The sequence below is a fragment of the Eutrigla gurnardus genome (genome assembly GCF_963514095.1).
Source record: "Eutrigla gurnardus genome assembly, chromosome: 9".
Taxonomy (NCBI): Eukaryota; Metazoa; Chordata; class Actinopteri; order Perciformes; family Triglidae; genus Eutrigla; species Eutrigla gurnardus.
The window spans coordinates 22,252,468-22,278,059 of NC_139923.1; the positions used below are offsets into that span (position 1 = coordinate 22,252,468).

At 43.7% G+C, this 25,592-nt stretch overlaps 3 protein-coding genes across 7 annotated transcripts in view; 2 read left to right on the forward strand and 1 right to left on the reverse strand.

The window, feature by feature from the left end:
* furinb (furin (paired basic amino acid cleaving enzyme) b) overlaps positions 1–13,180 on the reverse strand; it is a 65,852-nt gene extending 52,672 nt beyond the window's left edge. Inside the window, exons 1-2 of one of the 2 annotated variants that reach the window (XM_084018560.1) lie at positions 13,044–13,180; positions 7,294–7,573 (exon numbers count right to left, since the gene is read on the reverse strand). In XM_084018560.1, coding sequence (XP_083874686.1) covers positions 7,294–7,470 — 177 coding nt within the window. In that variant the 5' untranslated portion in view covers positions 7,471–7,573; positions 13,044–13,180. Of the gene's footprint in view, positions 1–7,293; positions 7,574–12,908 lie in introns of both variants that reach the window. The other variant, XM_084018559.1, reaches the window with a different exon arrangement.
* A 591-nt stretch (positions 13,181–13,771) lies between these two features.
* Positions 13,772–21,350, forward strand: accs (1-aminocyclopropane-1-carboxylate synthase homolog (Arabidopsis)(non-functional)). Of its 3 annotated transcripts, none has more exons than XM_084018558.1 (16): positions 13,772–13,935; positions 14,664–15,326; positions 15,426–16,174; positions 16,276–16,335; positions 16,424–16,494; positions 16,626–16,695; positions 17,335–17,401; positions 17,876–17,973; positions 18,160–18,237; positions 18,426–18,526; positions 18,955–19,044; positions 19,134–19,179; positions 19,389–19,530; positions 19,852–19,994; positions 20,079–20,232; positions 20,436–21,350. In XM_084018558.1, the coding sequence occupies exons 2-16, from the start codon at positions 14,687–14,689 to the stop codon at positions 20,852–20,854; spliced, it is 2,928 nt and encodes a 975-aa protein (XP_083874684.1). In that variant the 5' UTR covers positions 13,772–13,935; positions 14,664–14,686; the 3' UTR covers positions 20,855–21,350. The 3 variants fall into 3 exon arrangements, with proteins under 3 accessions (XP_083874684.1, XP_083874682.1, XP_083874683.1); XM_084018556.1 differs by lacking the exon at positions 13,772–13,935 and adding an exon at positions 13,987–14,570; XM_084018557.1 differs by lacking the exon at positions 13,772–13,935 and adding an exon at positions 13,987–14,552.
* A 107-nt stretch (positions 21,351–21,457) lies between these two features.
* Positions 21,458–25,352, forward strand: LOC311019264 (uncharacterized protein). Of its 2 annotated transcripts, none has more exons than XM_084018562.1 (4): positions 21,458–22,243; positions 22,364–22,554; positions 23,793–23,984; positions 24,390–25,352. In XM_084018562.1, exons 2-4 carry the CDS (start codon positions 22,368–22,370, stop codon positions 24,710–24,712), a joined length of 702 nt encoding a protein of 233 aa, XP_083874688.1. In that variant the 5' UTR covers positions 21,458–22,243; positions 22,364–22,367; the 3' UTR covers positions 24,713–25,352. The 2 variants fall into 2 exon arrangements, with proteins under 2 accessions (XP_083874688.1, XP_083874687.1); XM_084018561.1 differs by having other exon boundaries at positions 22,359–22,554; positions 24,390–25,351.
* Positions 25,353–25,592: the final 240 nt, after the last annotated feature.

A 25,592-nucleotide genomic window follows, 5' to 3' on the forward strand; every position in this document is an offset into this window, starting at 1 on the left:
CACACAGAGAGAGAGAGAGAGAGAGAGAGAGAGAGAGAGAGAGAGAGAGAGAGAGAGAGAGAGAGAGAGAGAGAGAGAGAGAGAGAGAGAGAGAGAGAGCGAGAGATTTCAGATGTATGATCCTTTCCAGTGAAATTCTTTTTATGTCTACATGTTAAAAGTAATTTTAAAAGCATTATGATGGTGTAGTTCTGTGACTTTGGCTAGTAAATTAATGCAAAAAATATATTTATGGAATATATTATGCGCTCCAACAACAAAACTATGTCTATTGACTGGGGGAATTAGTATAAAAATATGTTTAAAAATTATTTATAAGCATGGCTTCTGTTTAAAGATAAATGTATTTTAGAAATGATGTGTTGATATACATTCTTAGACACAAGACCAATGAGTTTGAGTAATTCCTTTTACATCCCATAGTGCTACAAGGAAACTGACATTTTACGCAGGACAGATTTACAACCTCCAGTCACTTCAGAATGAAGTGGCATCCTGGTGTCGGCATAAAACGGCTCCTCAGAATTCTCCAGGGATACAGGTATCTACATTGCATTACATCTGCATTGAGTTTTTCCACTATTGATTTACCAACAGCTCTGCAGCTGAGCTGTTCTTCATCACGCTGGATAAGACTGACGAAACACAAGACTAAAATTACCATTCCAGTTCACTGCCATTTCAATTTCACAAGTATTCCCACATTCTGATTAAAATTCAATATTGGAGCACACATTACGTGCTAGTGGTGCTATCTATGAAATGGATTGGACATTGGAGATCAAAGAGCCTTCGTATGCGTGGGCCTCCTGATCATATCATGCCGCTTAATGATGGAAGGAAACAGTTGCCTGATAGCAGACAGAATTGTCAACTCGTTACACTCGGTTCCCATTTTCAGTCTGACATTGCCTGCACTGTAATCGATTTCTATTTTCCTGTTTGTATATCAAATTCATAACCATTATTCGGCAGCACTTAACACAAAAGAGAGGCCATAAAGTCTCCCATACAGACCTGGGAACAGACCAGATCTATTCAGGGAAGATTTGTGCAAAAATATTTTAGATGAGTTGAAAGGGTTCAGCGTTTATTTTAAAGAGGTGGCAGTCAGAGCCAAACGTAGACGGATGAAGAAGAATGGGGCGAGAAGGTCACAACGTAACAGAAATCGTTTCCAGGGGACAGTAAAAAGGGATGCGCACACACTGACGGATGCCTACGTTGCATACAATCACATACTAATTGGGAATCATGTTGATGAATATGAGTGAAAAGGGACAACCATATTGTTTCACTTTTACTGATTTTGAACATGTAACAAATAAGTAAAAACAAAACAAGGATAACAAAAAATATGAACTGTCGATAAACAAATCCTCGTTAACATTTTAAATATTCAATATAAATAAAAGTTACATGTCCAAAAAAAGAGTAGGATACACTTTTATGGTCTTACCCCTTTGTCCATAATTTAAAAAATGTAATTAAATATTTATCATATGAACTTTTGTAACTGGTAGCCTATATTCCTTTTTTAAATTAAAATTTTAACCTTGGCAATGATATTTTTCACTAGATTGTCCAGGTTTAAGAAGAGATCAACCTTTATTAGAGCCACGCTGGAGACATTTGCACGGTTACAGCAGCAAAGAAGGATGTGCAATAACAAGAAGCATCGGCTATATACCGGTAGACCTACAATCAGTGAAGAGGAAGCTATAACTGAATGGTTAAAATCCCAATAGTTCACATCGGTATGTATGATCTCCTGGCAGCAGGGTTGATTATAGGGTGACGGCAGCAGGAAGGAAGGACCTGTGGTAACTCCTTCACACACTGCAGGTGAAGGAGCGGTTTCTAGAACCTGCATGACACAACACAGAGTTTTCTTTTTCATCTATACAGCACGACTTCATTATCCCCAAACAACCACATGAATGTGTCCCAGCTGTGTGCATAACTTTTTGCTGTCCCCTGGAAACAGTTTCCAGTGTGTTGATGTCTTCCTTGACGTATTAGTGTGTTTGTTGTCACGTTGGTGAATGTTATCTAATTATTACGCCTGAGAAGATGGTTTTTCATTTGCTTGTGTTTACTTAATTATCAGTGTGTTGAGCACTCAGGGCCGCCGCTAGGAAGGCTGGTGAAGAATAGACAAGAGGGACCATGATACGCCAACGAAAGACGTCACGGAAAATGAGGCTACGCCAGCATCTCGTAGCAGGAAACAATACGTTTTCTCCCTGACAGCGAAGCAGAGCTCTGCTTCAGTAATCGGTACTTTTAATCAATTTAGGTGGAGTCTCATCAATGTTGTCTGTAGCGGTCTCCATTGTTGTTATTATTACTCCTCGGTTCCAACGCACAACTGACAACGCTAGACAGCTTGATAACGAATTGACAACGTTTAGTTCTGCATGGCATTGATTGGCTAATCTTGAGTACCCCGTGGCGCTCACTGGCTTGAAGGCTTTTTAATCAAGATGCTTCATGTTTCATGTCACAGCGCCAGACGAATCAGTCGACACTTGATTCAAAGGTCTGGAAAAAGGAAAGAACATTTATTTGGGCAATGTCTGTCAATCAATCTGTGTCAATATTCATATTTTTAATTGATAATGATGACCCAACATGATGAAAACGCACTAAGAGCAGTGCTGCCTACTGTAGATTTGTTACTTCCACAGTGGTTTCCAAGAATTATTCATCTTTATGTGTAATCCGTGAAGTCAAGGATATGTTTCATAGTTGGATGTGCAATAATACTAGCTAATAATATTCTATTATTAGACCCCTTATATGTCAATCAAGCTCCTGTTACATGAATTACCATCATCTTTGTTTTACCTCATTCGTCTGTTTCTGTTTTGGTGACATAAAGACATTATTGAATACAAATAAGGCAATGGATGCTGTAGATTTCTTTCAACTGGATATCTAAGCAAATTTAAATATGAGCGTCTAAATGGGGGATCACACAATGTGTGATTAATCAAATCTGCATCATCTAAACAAATAAATTGCCCTCCTGTGAATATTTACTGCAGTGAAAAATGAATAAATAAATAAAACAAACAAACAACAAATCATTCTGAAAATGACAGGGAAATAAGCTTGACAGAGCAAAAAAAACAAAACAAAAAAACAGATAAAGAATCTTAAGCTTTCTCAGAATATTCCCCTGGTACCATTATAATATATTAAACACCTCTGGAGACTCTTTCATTGTGATTCGTTAGTGCCGACGGCAAGATTTCACAGTTTTGATTCAGAAAGGCACTCCTCATTTCCCCAAAATCCTGGGAGAAATACAAGACGGCAAATAGTGCAGGTGCAAGCACTGCTGCAGAACAGCGTAGTATGGGTTTATGAGTAAAACTGGAAAATGTGAGGGTATATGAACATCACAGAACGGGTGTGCTCCTGAGAGAGAGCGAGAGAGGGAGAGAGGCAGTGAGTGAGTGAGTGAGAGGGAGCGAGAGAGAGAGAGAGAGAGAGAGGGAGAGAGTTTTTTGATGTTCCTTTTAATAAACTATTACCTCAAAATGATGCGGAAAAAAACATCAGCAAACCAAACTAATACACGCACACACACGCACACACACACACGCACACACACAGACACACACACACACACACACAGACACACACACACACACACACACCAAATGAAGGCGAAATGAAAGCGAGATTGAAGCATAACTCTATCTGAGACAATCAGCCTGATGGGGCTTGCTTTAAAACTCAAATTTAAAATAATCAAACTCTCCTCATCCAAAGAGCAAACTGCCCTTCTGCATTTTTAACAGCATCAGTGTCATTTCTTTAAGCAATAAATAATGAACTCATTCTTGACGTGCTCACACGGCCAAATGAGAGTGACTGAGAGTATCTCACGTATTAATTTTGCTACATTTCATGCCAACGTATCTCATTTGAATTGAACTGAATAGAGAGATAGAGATAGAGAGAGAGAGAGAGAGAGAGATAGAGAGAGAGAGAGAGAGAGAGAGAGAGAAGGAAAAAGAGAATCGGATAGTAAGCCAGTGCATCACATAGTTGGCAGGGTATCATGTGCAGAGTAATGCACAATGGCCTTGGAGCACATTACATTCTACCTAGAACAGAGCTGGTATGTTATTTGTTGGCGTGTTTGGGGATTTGATGGTATGAAATTGGAAACAGTGGTCTGAAAGAGAGCGAAACTGCAGCAGGAATGTGGAATTTTGAAGGAATATTACAGTACAATCAATTGATACGGGTTGACTGCAATCAAACATTTGCAGAGCAGCTGGAAACTCCCCGTTACCTCCAACACACTGGAGTGTTTTCCTGCAGCTTTTGAAGTGGGAGCCCATAGGTTGGATTACCTGCATTTTTGTTTATTTCAGGTTACAGTTACACTAAAGACAAATTTTGAGTAAGCTTTAAATAGAGAGAGACCCAGATGGAGAGATGAAAACAGAGAAATAAAAAGATGGAGAGACACTCCACGTCTACTCCACAGAGTGGGGTGATTCAGTCTGTCAACGCCCACGGAGCATGCCCATCCTCATAAAAACAATGATTCTGACTTCGCACACCAAGAACACAATGTGACATTTAGCGGTGCACCCTGGTCTGGAGCTCCCACGCAGACACAAAGGCATCATTAGAAAAAACAATCCAGGAAACAGATTACAGAGAAACAGATATAACAACCCCGCGTGACGACCGGAGAAACGCCGAATCACACTGCAAGCACACGCTCTTGACATCTACACTTTAACCCTGGTGTTGAACACAGACACGCACGCCCACTGGAATAAAATTAAACTGAAGCATAATGAGTGAATCTGCAGACACATAAAGCTGCACCAAGACAATAAGGCATTTCTGAGCAATGCAGCGAACGACTGATCAGTTACGTAGCGATCCCGTAATCACATTAGTGATAAAAAAAAAATCCCATTACCTCCTGATTATAGGCAACATCAGCCGCCTTGGTCTCTGAAAAGCTCTTTAGAAACAACCAAGGATGATGGAAAAGAGACTAAGTCACTATCCCCTATAGGCCTAAAGCCATACAAAGCCTTGCTAACCCATACCCTCATATAACCCACTCTGCACTGTCACAGCACAGACACTGCACATAGTACATCATCCTTCCAGCATCCACTCTGGGAATAGAGACTAAAAACTTATTTGGGTGCCTCTGTGAAACTGTGACTGAAGATGTACTCACACAAAATCTAATTCCAGACAGTGGATAATGCTAAATTTCACCATTCCAGTCTTCCTGCACTTGTGCTTTTGGGGTCTTAACAACAAACTCTCTTAGCTTTCTGCACAGCTATCTTGCCATCACACCAGGTCGTCTCAATTCTACTCTTCTTATGTTTCCAATGCGGAAATTGCCAATTATTTCAATTCTTTCTAGTCTTTTCTACTACTCCCTTTTCTCATTATCCATCGTCACCCTCTAAACTTGCAGACATCTTTATCCACTGAATGAATATCTGCCTCTCGCATCAAAACTGCAAAGAGAGGTTCCTGGCATGTCCTCAGGAAAAAAGCTCATCTGTAAAGGAGACAGATATCTCGTGGCATAGAACTGTAGGTTGGCTGGGATGAGGTGAGTGTTTTTTTTTTTAAAGGTCTCACTTTGGGGCTCCACTCCCATTTGGAGGCCTGAGTGACTTAATGCAATAAAAATGAAAGGCTGCTGTAAGGCATCAGAGACCCAGTGACAGCCGAAGACTCGTTCCTGTGACTGCTTTTAGCTCTGACTCAATCACAAATTAACAGACGGGGAAAAATAAAACTATACATCTGCACATTAATCTAGCGGTCTTATGGACAGAATAGAGGCTGGGGATGTCTTTGTGTTTTTGTGAAATGAGGAAAGGGGCGATGAACAATAGAAAGTAAGCAATAAAAGTGTGTTTTTGGCACAGTGATCACTGCAAGAAAAGAGGAAAAAACACTTTTTTTTGTTCCACAGCATTGTGTCCCTGGGTGATTGTCTGGAATATGTATGTTTATGCTCTGTGAGCAGAATATTTAACATTCCATTTTACCCAATTCACTAAGACGAGAGATTGAGTCTCTATCTACAATGCACAGAGGCAATTTTGAGTAAAAAGTCTGTTAGGAGGCCATTATACCTAATATACACACTTTCTTTCACTGCGCAGTACAATGTGTTTCCACTGCTGGAACTACTGCAACTATCCAGATCAATACTAAATGAACTCCAGATCCAAGGAGAATGCGAGTTCCTTCGACAGGCTCAATGTTGAGTCACATACAATTTAATATGATGTGGTGGACGAAAAAAAACCATACAATAATGACACGCGTCTAATCTCGTCCAGATTGCTGTAAACCCATGTGACAAATGTTCTCTTTGATAACGGGGAGACTTAAAACATCTGGCTTTTCACTCCAGACACAGCTCCATCTTTGACAAAATAAAGAATCAAAAGATAAGCCAGAATTAATTTTGCAAACCTCCCTTTGAGAAAATCCTCTTTATTTAAGGTGGCGAGAAGTGGGGTGGGAATATGCGGAACCACCTACGCATATTCCTAAGAAGTAATCCAGACGGCTGTGCACTGGCGTGTGTAGCAGTCAGGCAGCTCCACAAAGACGCATGCAAATGAAGTAAAGTCTCAAGTGGAGCAACAGGGGAAGGGGAAGGGGGGGGCACATAGCGACTCACTGTCAACTGCTGAGCACAAATATGGAAAAGCTTAGCCTTGGAAGCATTTTAATATTCGAATGACTTAACAGACCCTGATAGAATAAGTCACAACTACTTGCCCTCGCCTCCGTCTTCTGACAATTATTTTTCTTTATGTAAATTTATATATCTGCAGACTGCATGGCGCAGCAGCTCATCTACTTAAAGTGACTTGGGGATACAAATAAACGGAAGCTAAAGTGGTGGCATTTAAACTAAACTACCTATATCATAACTAACCCTGCAATAACGGCCTTGTTATTCCGGGCTATTCCGCTTTTAACTTCGCTGTCTGCCAGTGAGTTTGGAAGTTGTGCATGCCCCACTTAAAATACAAGAAGTGGAGGCCACACTTTTGCAATCTGCTGCAAAAACAGGATTGCCTAGAGGGGCCATATGTGGCGCTCTGATGCTCCGCTTTGATGTACAACAGATTTGTAACATTGATGTTCACCTACAAGCTATATGTATGGATGCAGTCTCAGCTGCAGCGACATATTTAGGACATCAAATCAAGTATAATGCATATTTATGGGGTCAATATGATATAATTATGTAGGACTTGCATTGCCGTGGTTGATGAAACCGTGTTCTCTGGCGACGCGGTCGGCTTCCTCTGGACCCCCGTTGATCTGGACAGCCCAGGCATTGGTGTAGACCTCCGCAGCATCAATCCACTTCAGTTCTGCTGTCAGGAGGACAAGGACAGTCCACAAGTGCAGCAGGGCCACCCTGGCATCCATGAAAAGGAGCACACTTCACAGGGCAGTCTATCCGTCCGTCTGTCACTGCTTCCCAGGCAGAGCGGCGCTGCTCTACCTTAGAGCAGCAAAGTAGAACAGTGTCCTAGAGATGAGAGGACAGAGTGGGCTATAAAAACATACATGGCCTTGTTAACTAGGTCACTCTTGGGCCTGAATTACCTACTGCAGGTACCATTAAGAATGCAAACACAAAACTGCAGCAAAAATTAATGGCACACCAATAGACCTTATCATGCATCAGCGTTAGTTCACTGTCCAGAGGGGGAAAAAAACATGTGCATAGCATAAATGTTAGGTCAAAACAAGGGTTCTGCCGAAAACAGTTTTGCAATCCTCCCTCATCTTTTGCAGACCCAGAATGGTAATGCATGCTAATGATATACAGAAGGCATGTTGCTGCAATACAGCAGGAGCACCGAGCAAACCAGTACACAGCTAGTCGTGGCGACTGGGCAGGCCTTTTAACACATGCTTGCTCAGGCAATTCTCTTAGCTTTAGGATATTCACACATTTGAATTCAGCCAGTCACTTTCTCAACGTATACGTGAATGTGCTTTTCAGCTAATTTGAACTGAATAATAAAATAACAAGCGTGATATCATTTGAGCACATGTTGAAAGGAAAAAACATTTTTCTGGTCGGCGCATTCTGCGGGCTTTTGATTAGCAGCTCTTTGAGTTGTAGGAAAGGAGCCTGTAAGTCACACATGAAAAGGAAAGCTTTGTGGTAAGTTAACCGACTCCGAGTGAGAAGAAAACATGATAAAGGTTTGGGAATCCACAAAGCGTATCAGTCCATCTGAAGAAGAAAAGATGAAGAGGCGGGAGGTGATGCCGGTTTAAATGCCTGTCCTGTCCTACTGCAGATCCACCGACGTGGCATCAAACTACCAGTCAGCGAGTCAAACCACGCTACACTGATGTGAAAAGGAATACGAGCTACTTGTGTAAGTGTAAGTGTAAGCCTTTTGAATTGAAGAGATGTTGTGTTCACTGACTGAATGCCTTTCTGTTGGATTTGGGAGGTTGAAAAATTTCAAAGAAATGGAATTTCTAATATCTTCCTTTTTAGATGGTACAAAGGGAAGTAGGACGGGGCAAAATAGACTGGTTGTTTAAGATTATCGCCATGGCAGGATCTGCTAGTGTCATGTCTCATATGTATGTATCTATATCATGTCTGAATATGTCAGTACCAATGGGCCATACAAATGACTCATCAATGTAGATCTGCAGTTGTGCTCACGAGATAGCTCATGATCTTTGTTCAGCAGTTTCAGGCTCCCAAGGAGATAAAACCATTTTGATTCTAATGACCGTGTGGGCTTTCCTCTGTGGGCATACTCAGGACAAATTAACATTTTATCCCCACTCCCTTAAGGCCGCAGAATCATTAGTGTGGTGTTCATTCTGTCAAATAGTTTCAAATTGTGGAGTGTGATGAACATTGCAGGCTCCGGGCGGCGGGCTGCTATGCTGCTCAAGACTTTCAGTCTAGTTAATGGATTTTTGAAAAACAATGGGAGCCTATCTTTTTTGCAAGGTAAGGCAAATCTACAGTAGAACAGACTGTTCCACTGACTGTGCCTGAATGTGTTTAGAGTCCACATAGGCATTAGAGGTGATACACACACTATATATATTTTCACAGTGTATTCCAATTTAGTAAGTTTGTTTTGTGTCCTCATGACACCGCTGTGCTGGAAATAAAGATGGCACATAACAGTTGAAAAACAGCACAGTCCACTCCATAAATGATATGAGGCACGGATATACAATAGGACTAAAAATGTCTTAGTTCATAGGTCAGACCATTGCTTAAACTTGGAACATGTAAAAAAAACCAGACAAAAACACTCCTCCAGATGCATCTTTCCACACTGAATATCGGTCCTGTCTCTTTCTCGTGGACTTGGAAAATAAAACTCTGATTAAAAGAACGTTTATAGCTTTGCCGAGGCTACTCTGAAATGTAACAATGTAATTGGTTTGCAGGTAAGCCATTCATTTTGCTTTTCATTCTCCGTAAAATGCATTGTCCCAAACAGGAAAACATTTCAGAAGGTCTTTACCAACAGAGGATGCCCTTGTCCTTCACCAATTCAAGTGCCTCCGGGGAGTTACGCAAATCCAAACTCCTCAAAGAGGAGCAGCTCACGAATATATCTGGGGCTTCACAGATACATGTAGGAGTGGGTGTGATTGGAGAGCAGCAGGAGAGGTGGTGGAAACATGACCAGGGGCTGTCACTCTCCCCGTGGTGCAATTCTTCTGAGCTCATTAGATGCTATGCTGGAGTCACAAAAACAGGAGCAGGGGGTCTGCTGTCACGGAGCGGGGTTGGGCGAGGGAGGAATAGAGAGTGAACGGAGAGAGAGATAGGAGGAGAGGGAAGGGGGTATCCCTCCCCCTATACAGCATTGCGGAAAATAACGAGCACATAACACAACGCTCGAAACACCTTCTCTCAAAAACATAGCCTGGAGAGGAGCTAACAAGAGGCTGCTTACTCTTACAATATAGATCAAAGGCCTAAAACTTCAACCTTCAAAACCGCGGGAGAACCTTCGACTTCAGAATCTAAACTACAATGAAAACAGAAAATCAGTTGGATAACCTCTTTTCGAGATTAGCAACAGACTCCAGCATGGAGCCGGCAGAAACGCAGGGGTGGTTAAGTGACTGGTGTTATGCTGAAATAACGGGACAGCCTTGAATTATTAATTTGGCCCCCTTCTGTTTCAAGCTATCGACAGGCATCCAAATGTAGTTCAGTATCTCACGGCAAGGATGGTTGAAAAAAAACAACACCTTTTTTATTATAAGACATAACAGCAGGATCAACAGGTAGTTCCTGTCAAAAAATGTTGCTTCAACATTCTGTCTAGAGATATTCATAATCAGCAATCCGCTCGTGGGCCTCAGCAACGACAGCCGAGGTGCACTTAAAAAGGCCACTTGACCCCCAGCCGCTCCGGTGGAGCTGTTTAGTGGCGGCGATGTTCCAACTAACCACAGAGTGATGCCTGTTTCGTGACGCCCCCTCACTGTTCAACTACACTGAGAAGAAGAAAGTGTTGGATCAGCAATGCATCAACAGTGTGCATTAATTATTGTCTTTATACCATCATTTGAGCCCGTGGGCAACAGAATATCCAGCAGTGTGGAGCGCCGCTGGATATTCTACAGGCTTGCAGCTTCAAGGAACAGAAGTTTTTAATATATGTTATGTGCCAGAATGCTTATGAATATGTGGACAAAAATCTAGCAAGATCTGGAGGGAATTTTAATATACAGTAATATCAATATGGTCATATTAATATCAGTACGTTGTCTTTTGCTGATCTTTCAGGCTGTTATGGTCTATATGACATATTGAGCCAATATTGGCCAACACTGGCTTATAACAGATTATTAATGTCTCATATTTACATTTCATGCTTCCTATCTTATATTTACTTTATTGCAATCTTTAGATAATAAAGCTCATTTCTCAACTCAGTGGTTTAATAACCAAATTTGAGGGATCCCTGCCAAAGAAAAACACCAGTCAGCTTTTTAACACCGACATATCCATCTTGGTATACCATCAGTTTTGTTCAGTTGTAACAGAGTGAGATGATTAATGAATGACTAACTGCTCAGCAATCATTTTGACAAGCTGAATGAAATACCGACAGTCAAACCTATAATATCAGCACATTATCGATATCATGGCACTGAGTCCAGCACATTATAATGTTTGATTTTAAAAGCAGCCCAGCTCTCGAGCTACCACTTATCAAAGCACTGGCATCAAAGAGTTGGAGTTAAGAGAACTGGGCTTGAGACTGGAAAGTTGCCATTGAGATTTCCCTCCCCACCTGGAAAACACATGACCCCTAACTGCACCGGAGGAACTGAAGAGCAGCAGAGCATGATAGTGTTGCATCCAACAAACAGCATTTATATATGCAGAATGTGACAGAAAAACGCATCTACCCGTTGATGGCGGTGAACAGGCGCTTTCTATTGGTAACGGCTTGAGCACACCAAGCTGTGACGGACCATATGCAGCACTCCAGCTCTATTTCAGACTGCCCACCAGCCAAATCAACACCCACCATGTGCTCTGGGCTGCCCTCGCACAGAGAAACCAAAGGCACAGGAGGGAGCTGCTGCATTTGTGAAGGACCACTGACAGCCAAGCATCCTCTCCTGAGAGGGAAAATTGCTCCAAGTTCGAGTGTGATTGGAAAACCAGAAGCATTTGCACAGAGATGTTGTGCTCTGTTAGGACAGTGGTACACCGCTGGAAATGAGCTGTACGGCAGTCGTCTGAGACATACTTTGAAGTGAGGGAGAACGCCGTGACCGAGTGCCACTAAAGCAAGATCCATCTTCGCTCGAGATGGGAAGAGCCTGATAAAATGTTGTGGAGGGCAGCAGCGATGTGTCCGGGAGAAACAATCAATTCTGTAAGTAACGTCCCACAGAGAGGTCCTGCACAATTTTTTAACGGCCACCTGAATCTTGGCATTGTTCCAATGAATCAAAGTTCCTCTCATCCACAACACTCCCTGCCCTAGTTTACAGTTGAGTTATATTGTTGACGAGTTTTTCTTCGTGCTTCTCTCTCCTCCACTGCATTCCTATTTTATGCCTCTTATAAAAATGTGCGCTCCGAAGGGCTCACAATTGAAGGATTACAGGCACAGTTATAAACCCAGCTCTGGTGACGAATTAACAGCTGGTGTTTAGGGTAAAGTGTGTGTGTGTGAACCAAACAGTCCGACTTCCTCCAGCACAACCCAAACATAGGACCAGCCCTTTTAATAGCTTTGATCTCTTAACTCGCCTTAGCAAGATTCGTGCCCAACAAAGACAGGCATAAAAGATTAGTTTAAAAGGGTTCATCTTTGATGCGGTGAGGTAGAGTAATCCAATTGAGGAGGAAGCTTGGAGCCCTGCTGTTTCCCACAATAGCTGGTGACCTTGACGTCCTCCCTCCCTCCATAGTTGAGATCCCAGTGGAAGTTGCACTTGACAACAATAACCAGAGGACAAGACAGGATGAGTTAGTTACACCACTTAAAGTTGAGTTTTTTTTCTTCCAGATGGGTTCAACCTCAGCACTTTCTTTTTGCTTAAAATGAACACACATATTGGGTGCCAGTGTGAAGATGAATAGCGCAGAGTGCAAACAATCTCTGCACTGCCTGAGAGGCGAGAACTAATTGAAATGTATTACAGCAATTCCCACCTCGCGCAGATAAAAGAACTTGATGAGGAGGTTTAAGCCCATTAAGGCGCTGAAGAAGTGAGAGGAAAAAGGGAGCAGGAGCCACAGGGGAGGAGGAAAGAACAGAAACCTGGATCAAAATGAGACATGCTGCAGGAAAACAACAAGAGTTACAACAAACATGCCGTTGTCTTACCAACAATAAACTTGACAGAGGAGCGCTGCGGACCAGCTGGTCAAGTCATGTCTCCACACACAAAAAAAAAAGAAAGGAATTCCACCTATGTTGGTCAAAGAGAAGCCGGGTGTAGCACACTGCTGTAGGATTTACCTGGCCGGGAAGACTGGCGAGAGCTGTCGGCAGCGCTGGCAGACTTTAAGCTAGAATAGCCTTCATGCTTTCCACGAATACTCCCATTGTTCCCACCCACTCTGCCTCGGCTCCCCGCCCTGCTTTGAACACATCTTACTCTAAAACTAAGATGCCAAAAAGAAACGTCATGATTCCTCCTCTTCTTCTTCTTCTTCCGGGCGGGGACTCTTCTTTCTCCCGGGGTTTAACTTTCAACTTTACACCTAAAGCCGAGGCGGCGCGTCCTTCACTCAGTCCGGGAGATGAATAACACCGCCCATCCTCACCCAAGTGCCGAATTCAACTATCCAAGCTCGCTTGTTTTCCGCCGCCAACTTGACACCGCCACCGTCACCATGGTTATATTTCCACCGTTCCTTCTCGCGGGGTCAGTTATTTATTTATTTTTACTGGTGAGAGTTAACGTTAGGCTGGTATTCATTCACACAAACAAAGTAAATACACGGATAGTAGGAAAAAAATGGAGAATGGTGCGTGCAATTACAACATAACGCTTCGCCGGTGGATGAAGATGACAACAAACTGCCACAAACCATTTTACAAACTGCCACAAACCATTTTCTCCAGGAAATACGTCACATTTAGCTGACCGGGCTGTGGTGTGTGCGCTCGATTTGTATCACCGCGGCCGTTTGAGGGGCGGTTCGCCGTTTTTTATGTAGTCCGAACAAGTACGAAGCAGGACTACACTTACTAAGGTCATGTTTGTCCACTTTTAATTCGACATTAACGGCTCACCTTCTTAAGCAGCGTACAGTGAATTAAGTTGTGGTCTAAAACACACAATGTCCAACGGCAACACACGGGGATTTTCTTTCACGGCAACGCCTCCATTAATGCTTCTCTAATGGTAAGACATCGCTTTGCTTCTGTAGTTGGTGGTCGTTCGATTTCAACCGCGGTCGTGATTTTTCTTTGTTGTTTAATATGATTTCTGAGTCGGGCTTGTAAACAAAGCACAACTCATTGTTTCCGTTGTACTTCTGTGTTTGACCGCCATCTTGTGGATATCTATTACACTTACACACACGACATTTAAAATAACCGTACGGTAGGGGGGGCCATAGCACAAAGCTCGCAGTCTGACTCGCATGCTTGTGTCCTCTCCCCACGACTGTTATAAGTGAAACGCACAGCCCGCTTCCAGCAGCCCCCCCTTTAGCGCGGACCAAAGTTATCCCGGAATAAGCCCGTAGCACGCATGTGCCGTCAACCCGGATGTAGATATATTTTTTTGTACGCGTCTATTCCGTGGATGCATGGTCTACATTCTCCCCGTATCGCCAAGTTATGGCAAATTCAATCCGGATAACGAAGTATGTGTCTTAGCTCCGGCTGAACCAACCGTTCCAAACCAGTCCGAACCGGGTTAACGAGCAGTGACATGCGTCGACCGACCCGGGTGTCACATCCGAGTGACAGCTCCACGACAATCCGGTTCCCGAAGAGCTGCACTTTTGATTCGCGGTGAGGGAACGCACACAAGTGGGTAAACAATAACGTGCGTTTGTTGTTTTTTTTTTCTTTTAACGAAAGTGTGCTAAGAACATCGTCTGTCGGCTCGTTTCGTTGTCGCAGGATACGTCCCGTAACTTAAGAGGATGGACTTCCGCGGCAGGAGGCACGAGCGAGGCAGCAACTGGACCGACCCGGAGATCGTGGAGCTGCTCCAGCTGTGGTCCGACGAGTCGGTGCAGATCGAGCTGGAGAGCTCCCTGCGCAACCAGCGCGTGTTCGACCGCATAGCACACGTTCTGCGCGAAAAGGGCATCTACCGCACCGGCGACCAGTGCAGGGAGAAGATCAAGAAGATGAAGCTGGAGTACCGCCGCATCAAGGACAACCACAAGATGAGGTCCTGGAAGTTCTACGACGTGATGGACAGGGTGCTGTCCAACCGACCGGCCATCACCTACTCCTCCCTGGGCGGAGCCGTCATAGCGCAACAGGTGTTTCAGAGCCCGACTGGGCCCGAGGCGTACCTGCAGGGGGTTCCGTCAGGCGCCTTTGGTCCCACATCCTCTGGCGGGTTTCTGTTCGGTCAGCCTCCAAAAAATGGAGATCCACTGGATATTAAATGTGAAGATGTGGAGGAGAGCATGCTGAATTCGGGTGTCGCTCCCCCCGAGATGTACTATGGGTCCGGAGATGACCAGGGAACCGATGGGCAGTCTCTACTGGGGCCAGAGGACTCTCTGGGCCGAGGAGAGAGCTCAACAAATGCCAGAATCTCACCCTCAGGTTGTCAAACTAAATACTATCATTTGCATCATTTGGTTATCATCACTCTTACTGTCTTTATACTAAGTAAAAACATATTTCTGTTTTTCATACACGCAGGTTTTAGTGACCTGAACATTGCCAGTTCTGCCACCCAGACCGTTGGAGGTTCTGTGCCACAGGAGACGCCCTCGCAGCCCAGTAAGAAGAGTTCTCACCCCCCAGCCTTTGCGAGACAGAGAAAGCGTCGCCTGGGTGGCAGAACATCATGGGGCCACGGGGGTGCTAGATGCAGCAGTCAAAGGAGCCTGGATAAAGCCCTGGCCGGTTTCCTGAGCTGGCAGCAGTCGGCAGAGGAGCGCCTTCTCTCCCTGGAGGAGGCGCGGCTGGACAGGGAGATGCAGGCCGAGGAGCGCAGGGAACAGAGGGAGGAGCGGAGGGCGGAACAGGAGCGCCAGCATGAGCTACGCCTGTTCAGCATGCTCACGGGAGCGCTGGTGGCTGGCAGACGGGGCCCTTCGACCGCCGGGACAACACCGACTGACCCCTCCTTCTCACCCCTCGCTCATCTATCAGCGTCACAGAGGACAACGGCCGCCCCTTCTGTCTCGTCATCTCTATCGCAGCCACCTTCAGAAGCTCCCACGACACACGCCATCTCTTCTCAGGAAACGGTGAAGTCAACGCCGCCTACACCTGTCGAGGCCATGACTCAGAATGTGTCTGCAACACTGAGAGGTGCAGAATCCGTTGGCCCCAGCGTGTACCTGTCCAACCGTGGTAACGGCATCCGTCAGACTCGAGGCATTCTCCAGGAGGGCTATTTCCAATATGGAATGGACAAACACCACGACACAGAGAACCCCGATGTGAGTCTGAGTCCTGAATAAATACCTACAGCTTTCAGACAGCGCCGATTTGCTGCCATCAGAGTGATTCTGTTTTTAGTTAATTATTTTCTCGCCCGCAGGGAATAATCAACCTGTGTACCAGTGAGAACAAACTAGTCTATGATGTTCTACACAAACGGGTAAGATTACCATTGCAATCCCATCCTTGCAATCTAAATGATTCTGCCCCGCATTCACAAATGGATTTAAATGTGCTTTCTGTTACAGATGACCAAGCCGGACATGCTGCACGTCGAGCCATTCCTGTTGCAGTATTCAGACTGGAGAGGACACACATTGTAAGAGATTCAAGTTGACCTTTTATCTTTATCTTTGATGAGCGGCTCGTAGGAAAGTTACATTTTAACAGGACCCTTTTTGAAGTAAAAAAAAATCACCCTTGAATCATTTCCATTTTGTTCTCTTTCAGCCTGAGAGAGGAGGTTGCAAAGTTCATGACTCACTACTGCTGCTCTCCAAAAACACTGAGAGCCGACAACGTGAGTAAAGATTATTGCTTTTGGTGGTGGAATGTGGCACAAATGAAATGAGCACTGTCTGTGTACGACTACTGCTACAGTCAGTTGAATATAGTACATAGTGTAGTGTGATACTGAATATTGTATATGGATGGAACGGCTACAGTCTGCCCTGTTTATGGAAAGCATACTGTATTAATAGTAAAGGTGGAAAGTGTAACAACATACAGTTACTCACACACTCACACAGAGTTCTAATGTTTCTCAGTTCTAAGACTACATTATTTCTAATACATCAATGTTTCTTTGTTTTTCAAGTCTGGATTTGTGATATACAGTAGATGTCCTGCATATCATGCAATTACTGACAAATATGTTTTTCATAAATGTTTATACTGCTGCCACAGAAGACACTTAACTGGCTTAGAGCGGCGGATTCAATTCATTTATCTTATTAACTCTATGATGATTATAAAGACTCTAAATGCTGAACCAACATAGTTTTTTTGTTGTTGTGGGTAACCAACTTAATTTGCATGTAATGCATGAATAGCTTTTTTAGTAGGTGGATACATTCCTATCATATTTATCAGGCCTCCTTCTGTGCCTTTAATTGGGTCTTTCATAACTGTGTGTGTGTGTGTGTGTGTGTGTGTTCAGGTCGTGGTGATGAATGGCTGTGGTTCCCTCTTCTCATGTATTGCTGCAGTAATTTGTGACCCTAAAGGTAGGTTCAGAATACGCTGACACACACACACACACGCACACACACACACACACACACACACACACACACGATGCATCCATATTTATACTGTATGAATACAAATATGTGCACAATAACAACAGATTTTCACCATTTGCATTACAAATGATCATCGTATAACAGAATGGAGACGTTTTAACATAATAATAAAAACACTTTTTTCATTAATTTTGTGTATTTGGGCAACTACATTAATTGCTTATTCTTGAAGGCATATTTCTAAGGTTATGTATTGTTTTGTTCAACAAGTGGTGAACATTCAGTTGTGCAAATGTATATAATGAATCTAATTTCTATTAACACATTTTACTAAATGGTGAATTTGGCTCTGAAGCAGCAATGTTAATGACCACTAATCCCCTAAATAGTAGCTTGTATGGGTCTTGATGTACGTTGTTTGTATTTCATGTGGTCACTGTGTTTTCCGTGTCGTAGATGCCATTCTCATTCCTACTCCTTTCTACGGTGTTATCACTGAGGATCTACATTTGTATAGTGATGTAAAACTCTTCCATGTTCCTCTTGACTGTGAGGTAGGAATACAGAACTGGATTCACATGCAGCCCTTTCTGTATGCTCGTGTTTAAAATGTGTGTTTTGTGTGTACTTGTTTTGCCGTATAATATACGTCTTATACATTCAAGAATTATGTGATTTTGCATTCACCTTTTGAAGTGCAGTAAAGTGTGTTTTCAGTTTGAATGTCTTGTTGTTTTTAGGCCGATGGCAAAGACGGTCGACCCTTCCACCTTACCGTGGGCAAGCTAGAAGAAGGGCTGAAAAGGGCTAAACAGGAGGTAACTCATGAATACTCTACTTCACTTAATGAATATTTAAAGGAAGACCGAACCACTCAAAATGCTTGGATAAAGTAGGTTGTTTAGATAAACGCCTTGGATGCTCTATATTTCTTGTTTTTCAGCTTTATTTCTAAAGACGTTGAAGCCACATTTACGTTTATTCAGTAACTGTCCGTCTCTTTTAGGGTCTGACGATGCGAGCTGTTATTCTGATGAACCCCCACAACCCTCTGGCTGAGATCTACACCAGAGAAGAGATGATTGCCTTCTTGGAGTTTGCCAAAAGGTACGTTTGCCCCCACTGTTATCCCACGCTGTGGCCTAACAACGTAACTCTCAAGCACATCACCGAAGCACTGCATGCAGCGCCGATGTGAACTGTTTTTATTTTACGCTCCGAGAGCTCCGTCCTGTGAATAGAATATCAAGCGTTCTTGATGGAGTTTCATCGCCCTTTTTAACCATCAGCATATTGTCAAGTGCAGCCATGTGCCAAGGAGTCTCCTGCATCATGTTGTCTAAGTAATTCTCTCCACAGACGTGTGCAGGCACTGAGCTGCTGTAACCATAAACCACAGTGCTTTTAGACGGACGTAGGATGTTGAAGGGACATTCATGTTGCATATTTGGCTCAAACAATTATTAACAGGTTTGTTATGAAGGCTGCACTGTATGTATTTATACGATCTTTTTCTCCACGGTTTTCTGATTTAGACATGAGCTCCACTGTATCGTGGATGAAATATACATGCTGACAGTCTTTGATGAATCTGTCACCTTCCAAAGTGTCCTCAGTATACACAGGTACAGCATGAGCCTCGCCTCTGCATGATTACTCTATTAGATCCTTAATCACAATGACCTTAACTGCTAACGATGTGCTCTGATTTCAGTTTGCCCGACCCTCAGAGGACGCATGTACTGTGGGGGTTGTCCAAGGTACGTAGATAAAGCGGGTCGTCCTTTTAATCACACAGTTCGATCCCGGCCTCCTAATGACTGCATGTCGAAGTGTCTTTGAGCAAGCCTGAATCCCAAGTTGTTCCCCAGGAACTCACAGCAGCCCACGGCTCCTAAATGCTTAGGATGGTTTAAATGCAGAGGTAGAATTTCATGTATGTATTTATGTGATGTTTTGTGTTTTCTAGGACTTTGCGATGGCAGGAGTCAGAATAAGCACCCTGTATACTGAGAACAGAGACCTCGTGGAGGCGTTGGCCGAGCTGGGCTCATTCCACGGTGTCTCGGGAATCACGCAGTACCAGGTAGCACAACTGCTTCAGGACAGAGGTACGGATCTTCACATCATCATTAAAATAAATCCTTGCATCAACCCTCTTTTGGTAAAGACCAGTCAATATTCACACTAAAACAATCCGCTGTACATAACAAGTTGTTTGTTTGGTTTAAATTCCTGAGCTGAAATTCTTTTTGATGCAAGCTTTTCAGGAATGTGCTTTGCAGCAGTTTCCCTGCCTCTGGGTGATACTGTCCCCCTTTCTTCGTCTCCTTCTGATATGACAGGAGCACAGCATGTTTCTGCTGTACAAAGACTTGTTACGTTTAATTTACACCTCCGTTTTTTGTCACTTCACACATCTCGTGCTCTAGAGTGGATCAGCAAGGAGTTTCTGCCCAAGAACAGACGCAGACTGAGAGCTGCTCACGGTTACCTGACTGCCGAGATGCAGAGTATAGGCATCCCCTACCTGGACACGGCTGCTGCACTGTATATCTGGGCTGACCTCAGAAAGGTACCGCGGTCAAAGTCACGCTCGGTTCTCACTCTCACTAATTCAAATGTAAAATGACATTCCTCTGTCTCTCCGTATTAATAGCACCTCAGAGAGTCGTCGTTTGAGGAGGAGACGTCTCTGTGGAGGCTTTTCCTCAGACACAAGGTGGTGTTGGCCCGTGGGCAAGCCTTCTCCTGCTCCACTCCCGGCTGGTTCCGCATCGTCTTCGCAGACCAACAGCACCACCTTCAGCTCGGTCAGTGTCTAAACCTCCCTGTTGAAAAAGTTGTGTTATGATATTCCCTCAAATTCCCATGTCCTGCCTTGATTCGATTGTTAGTTAATTTATTCAATCAGTGGTTTGTTTTATTACAGTTCATCTGGCTTTGTTTCTTAACCTGGATATTGATTTGGATAAAAGTGAATGACTTGTTCTGTTAATGTTGTGTGTTGTTTCAGCCGTGAAGCGAATGAAGGAAGCCTTGAAAGAAATGGAAGAACAAAGCGCCAGCCCTGATTCACACTCTGTCAAGGAAGCCAGCGAGGCGAGCACCAAATCGGAGAGAGAGGACAGTGCGGATTCAGACAATGCCGCGGTTGTCAATTCTACATCGTCACCCCAGAGAAAGTCATCTGACCGGCTGAAGGAGAAGGATAGCCCTGTCCCCGACATAGGCTCGCTGGCCACTGAGGATTTCATGTTGCTGGACTGCCAAGCATCGCGGCCTGCAGACAGTCTGGACTCTCTGATTGGCACGCTCAGGCACCAGATCCACGCCTCCGATTGGTTGGAGAAAAACACTCCTGAGCTGTCTGCCGAGGAGGACCCAGAAATCCTTGATGTATTCAAGGGGTTGCTGCAAAGAGCCAGAAAGTAAGCTTAGGATAAACAGGCGTGAATGTGGCTGCTAGATTTCAAGAGGCGGCACTTCAGCGTCCTTTTTAGCCTCCGCGTTCACGGTGAGAAGCTCAACACAGACACCTGACACAAAGTCAAATCACGACGGCTGATTTTCGAGTGAAGAGGAAACATTAGCTGGGAGCAGGGTAAGGAGGAGAGTAAAGCAGGCAAGGCCAGAATGGAAGGGCATGTTCCTTTTTCTACCTGCATCTCGAGGCCTTATTTTGAAGCTGCTAAAAGAGACAGCCTTGTTTTGTTCTTTTTGTAATCCAGACTGCAAAGATGTATGTGTATTTACTCCAACTCTCTAATTGAATGCCAAAATGTAAATCAAGCAACATCAGTCATGTTCTCTTATTAAGCATCTTAATTGTACGTCTTCGTTATTTGATCATATGCACTTTATCTGATCAGAAAGTAGTGGGCTTTCTGTAAATGTAATGATCTGTGAATAAAGGAATTATTTGATTCTTTATACGACCTACAGAATATCATTCAGAGTGCATCTGAATTAGCGAGTGATAAATATCCTGACTTTAACATGTTTTTATTTTAAGATATCTTATTTTGTAGGATATTTTTCGGCATTTATCCAAAGCGACTTACAATAAGTACATTTGTTGGAAGAAAGTGCAACAGCATATCGCTATAAGTCCAGTAAGGATTCCACAAGAACAAGTTTCAAGCATGGCCAATTGCTAAGTTAAAGCAGAGATAAGCGCCAAGATAGCACGTGCAAAATACTAAAGTAAGTGCCAGTACATCCAAACAAGCAATGAGTACTACGTTTGTCCTTTTTAACACTGTATGTGAGCGACAATGGCAAGTGGAGGGGGTGTAATGACGAAAGGAGAGATATAAGGTCACGAACCGCATGGGATTTCCTTAACCCCCCCCCTCTTCTGCATTTGACATACACTGAGTGGTCTGAAATTGCTGTTACAGTATTATCTCTCAAGAATCCGGGGATTTCAGACTTCCTCATTTATTTCTCCAGTTACTTTTCATTTTATTTTTCATTTCTTGTTGCTTAAATTGTTTGGTTGTGCTTCCTGAAATATTGAATGGCCATCGTGGGCGCTTTCACTTTCTCCACAGCGTGAGCTGGTGAGTCACAGTGGAGAAGTCGGGGGGGGAAATTGAGCCTGGTGGCTGGGGGAGTTTCCGTTTCAGCAGAGGCGGAGTAACACTGAAGGTTTGACTTACGAGTGAGGGCTTGTGGTCCTGAGAAGTACAAGTCGGGTGTTCACTGTGTTTGTACAGTAGTGTTTGTAGAGCGGTGGAGTAGTTCCTGTATTGTGACTGTTCTTCTACCTGTACACAGCTTGGTACACAGTTTAGTTCCTGTTCTCTTCAACAACCAAAGGTAAGACCGTATTTTAATTACAATTCCACAGACCTTCCTTCTGTTACTCAAACAAAAACACTAACTTCACATCTCTTCCCTCCTGTTTTCCCTGCCTCTCTCTCTCCCTCTCTAGTGTAGAAATATGAAGTTGCCCGAGCTGGGGGACTCCATCAGTCGCTTCAGGTTTTCTCAGTCCTGCGTGGGATTGGCAGGCTGCCTGTGTGTGTGCTATGCCGTCTGGACCCCGTTCTGGTTGAAGAACAGGGGTATCTGGATGGACTGGAACAACACTCAAAGTGACCAGACCCACCGTGAGGATGGGATCAGTGGTGAGCACATTATTTTTCTTTGACGTGTGCCAACAACGAATCTGTCTAGCGCTGTCACTCAGGGTTAAAGGTTTGACTGGCATGCAGAATCATCCAATCAAATGTATTAGAGGGGGAACATGCTGTGTTGATGAGGTGCTGATTCTGCTAGAAATCAGCTTCGTGGAGAGATTTTTTTTCCCCCTTCTGAATCCTCATCCCATCAGGAGGAGCAGTGGGAAAAAATAATGAATTTCAGAAGAGCTTCTCAGTAAGCCGTGGTAAACAAGTTTGAGCTCGCCCCTTTACTGGTGAATTCCTCTTCATGAGCTTTTTTTTTTGCCTGGAGGCATGTGTGCTGAAATCTTGGTTATCTCATTTCTTGTCATTGTGACCTAAAGACACGATGTCCCCTCTCAGTGAGTTGTATTACACATGACATTGTTAGTATGCAAACAGACTTTCAGAATGAGTCTTGTGTAGTTATTCCTCTGCTCTCACTGTGTAGGTGTGCAGGTATGCAGCGTCCACTCCCAAACATGGTTCTTTAAAAAAATGTTTTAATGGAAGCGATTGTTTCCGCATCCATTTCACACTTGTTTTTCTTTTTATGGTTCCTTTACATTTTCTTCAACGAATTCAAGGTAACACAGAGGGAGTAATTGATATACAAATGATCATTTTGTGGGTGACGTATTTCCTTTATACCCAAGTACAATGATGGGGTTAATATAGCAAGCAAGAAAAATACAATACAGATAACAGCCGAAGCAGTATAATGGCCAAGATGGTCAGCAATAAACACAGAAAATCTAAAAAAGAACAGATCACAAAACAGCTGTAGCAGTACGTTACCTATAAAGCTCCAGGTAGGGCGTTTGGGGAGAATATTCTTGTCAATATTGGCTTGGTCACAAACAAAAGGGTGATTGTAATAATGGGAGGTAATCTGCTGTGAAACTGTGAGTAGGGATTCCTAGTAGACACCGAAACATATTTTTGCGAACACACTTTCAGAATGAACGTAATATAGTGTGAGCTAAATATAAGTGAAAATTACCCCAAAAGTCCATGAACTCTTGGTTTCCTTTTGTGGTTTCAGTGGTGAGCAGGGGCATCCACCCAGGGGGTGTGTCATCACTTCATGCTGCCTGCTATACATGTATAAAAATCTTTATTTAACCGTGGCAAAGCAAAGTTAATATCAATAAGTCTGGTTAAACTTTGACCATTCTGAGGTGTGTGTGTGTGTCTTGCAGTTCAGGAAGCAGTGAGAGTGTTTGGAGTCCTTTCCTCCTTCATGGCGGTGAGCACCAGTGCTCTGTGTCTGGTGTTTGCCCTCTGCTGGACATCCGGGACGGTGCGCTCCTACTCCAACACACGCTCCCTCCTCATGGCAGGACAGGCCCTCTACCCCACCACACTGCTGATGCTCACCACGGCCTCTACAGGTAACACCACTGCACTGCTCCCAATATGTAAAAACACACTGGTTTTTATTTTTACTTTATTAAGAATTAGACCGGTGTTGTTTTGGGAGTTTTTAAAATAATACATACATTCCGAAATAAAGTAGTAAAACAAAGCTCCAATTCCAATTAACCTCTACATAGCCTTTTGGTTTGTGTAGTTCATGTCCCGCACCTCCAGAAATTCTTTTATGTACTCCTCATTTACATGCCCTGCAGGGAAGTGGGTTTTAAAGAGACTTTTTACTTCCCTCCGAATTGCAGTTCATTATCATACAAACTATTTTCCAAAGCTCCAGGCACGTAATAATTGACCTTAATGACTTTTTTTTTCTCTCTTCCTTGTAATGATACTCGACTTGACTTGTATTTCTCCTGCGTCTACAGGATTCTTTTTCCTCCTCAGTTGGTCTATTTTCACCTATCATCACCGGGAGGAAATCCATCAGGACTTGTCCAGCCTCGGATCCTCCTTTTGGCTAGGGGCTTTAGGCTGGGTCCTGCTGTTGGTGGTGGAGGCGATAGTCTTTGTAGCCGAGCAAGCCGTTGTGCCTGACATCCTGCCGGACTTGGAGAAGGCTGTGGACTCGTGGCGGATTTCAACTCAACTTAAGGCAGCTAAATGCTCATTCAGCGACGGTTATTACCCCTGTAGCAGCCAAAGCAACATGACTCCCAAGAGCCAGAACTGTGCAGATATAAGGACATGACTGAGGAAATGAATGTCTAAGGTATACATTAACGCATAGAGCCTCAATGTGAGGCCAGCAATTCCTCGCTGCTTTATAGATCTAAACAACCAGACTGAATATTGATCAACTGCGTTTGGAGTTAAGTGTTTGCCCGAGGAATTAAGTCTGAAGTCAGCGGGACTGAAGGCTCCAGCTTTCTAAAGAGCTGATGGAAATCCTCCAGTTTGTTTTTCGGTCCGGACTGGAATGAAATATGAAACACACTAAAGATAAACAATACTGGCTGGCAAACTGAGCAATGTAAGGAGGACAGCTTCGTCCATGTTCGTCCCTGAGAACTGATCCAGATGTGGAGGGTTGAATTGGTGCAAACGTCTCAGTAGGAGCTGCAATGCAGTTTATGAATGTTATAAAAAGTGCAATGGTGGACGCCTGTGTGACACTTTTGACAGCCCTCAACAAAAGAATAACAGGTTATTATAAATGATGCATGTGGACATCGTAATTGTTGTGAAATGCTTTGCAAACACACATTGTGTTCCTTTTTGTTGTTTTCTTATAAAAGGCTGTTTGCTGAAATATGTGTGGTCATACCTTTTTTTTGTTTTTTACATTAAAGGGTATTATTATCTCAGAGGGAGGGGCTGAGCATGACGTTTAACTGCTTGGACAGTTGTCCTACATCAACCCACCAGGAGTTGCATGTGTAGCGAGAGTTTTTTGACAGTCGGGCCCCGACATCTGTCTCCTTTCTCCTGAAACACTTACTGCGTTTCCCAGCATACAGTTCCTCGGCTCTGCAGAGCACTTGGACCACCCGACAACAGACTGCCTCCAAAGTCGTTATTTACTTTCCCCTCACACGTTCCCAGGAGGAGAGGAAGCACTCCGATGTTGG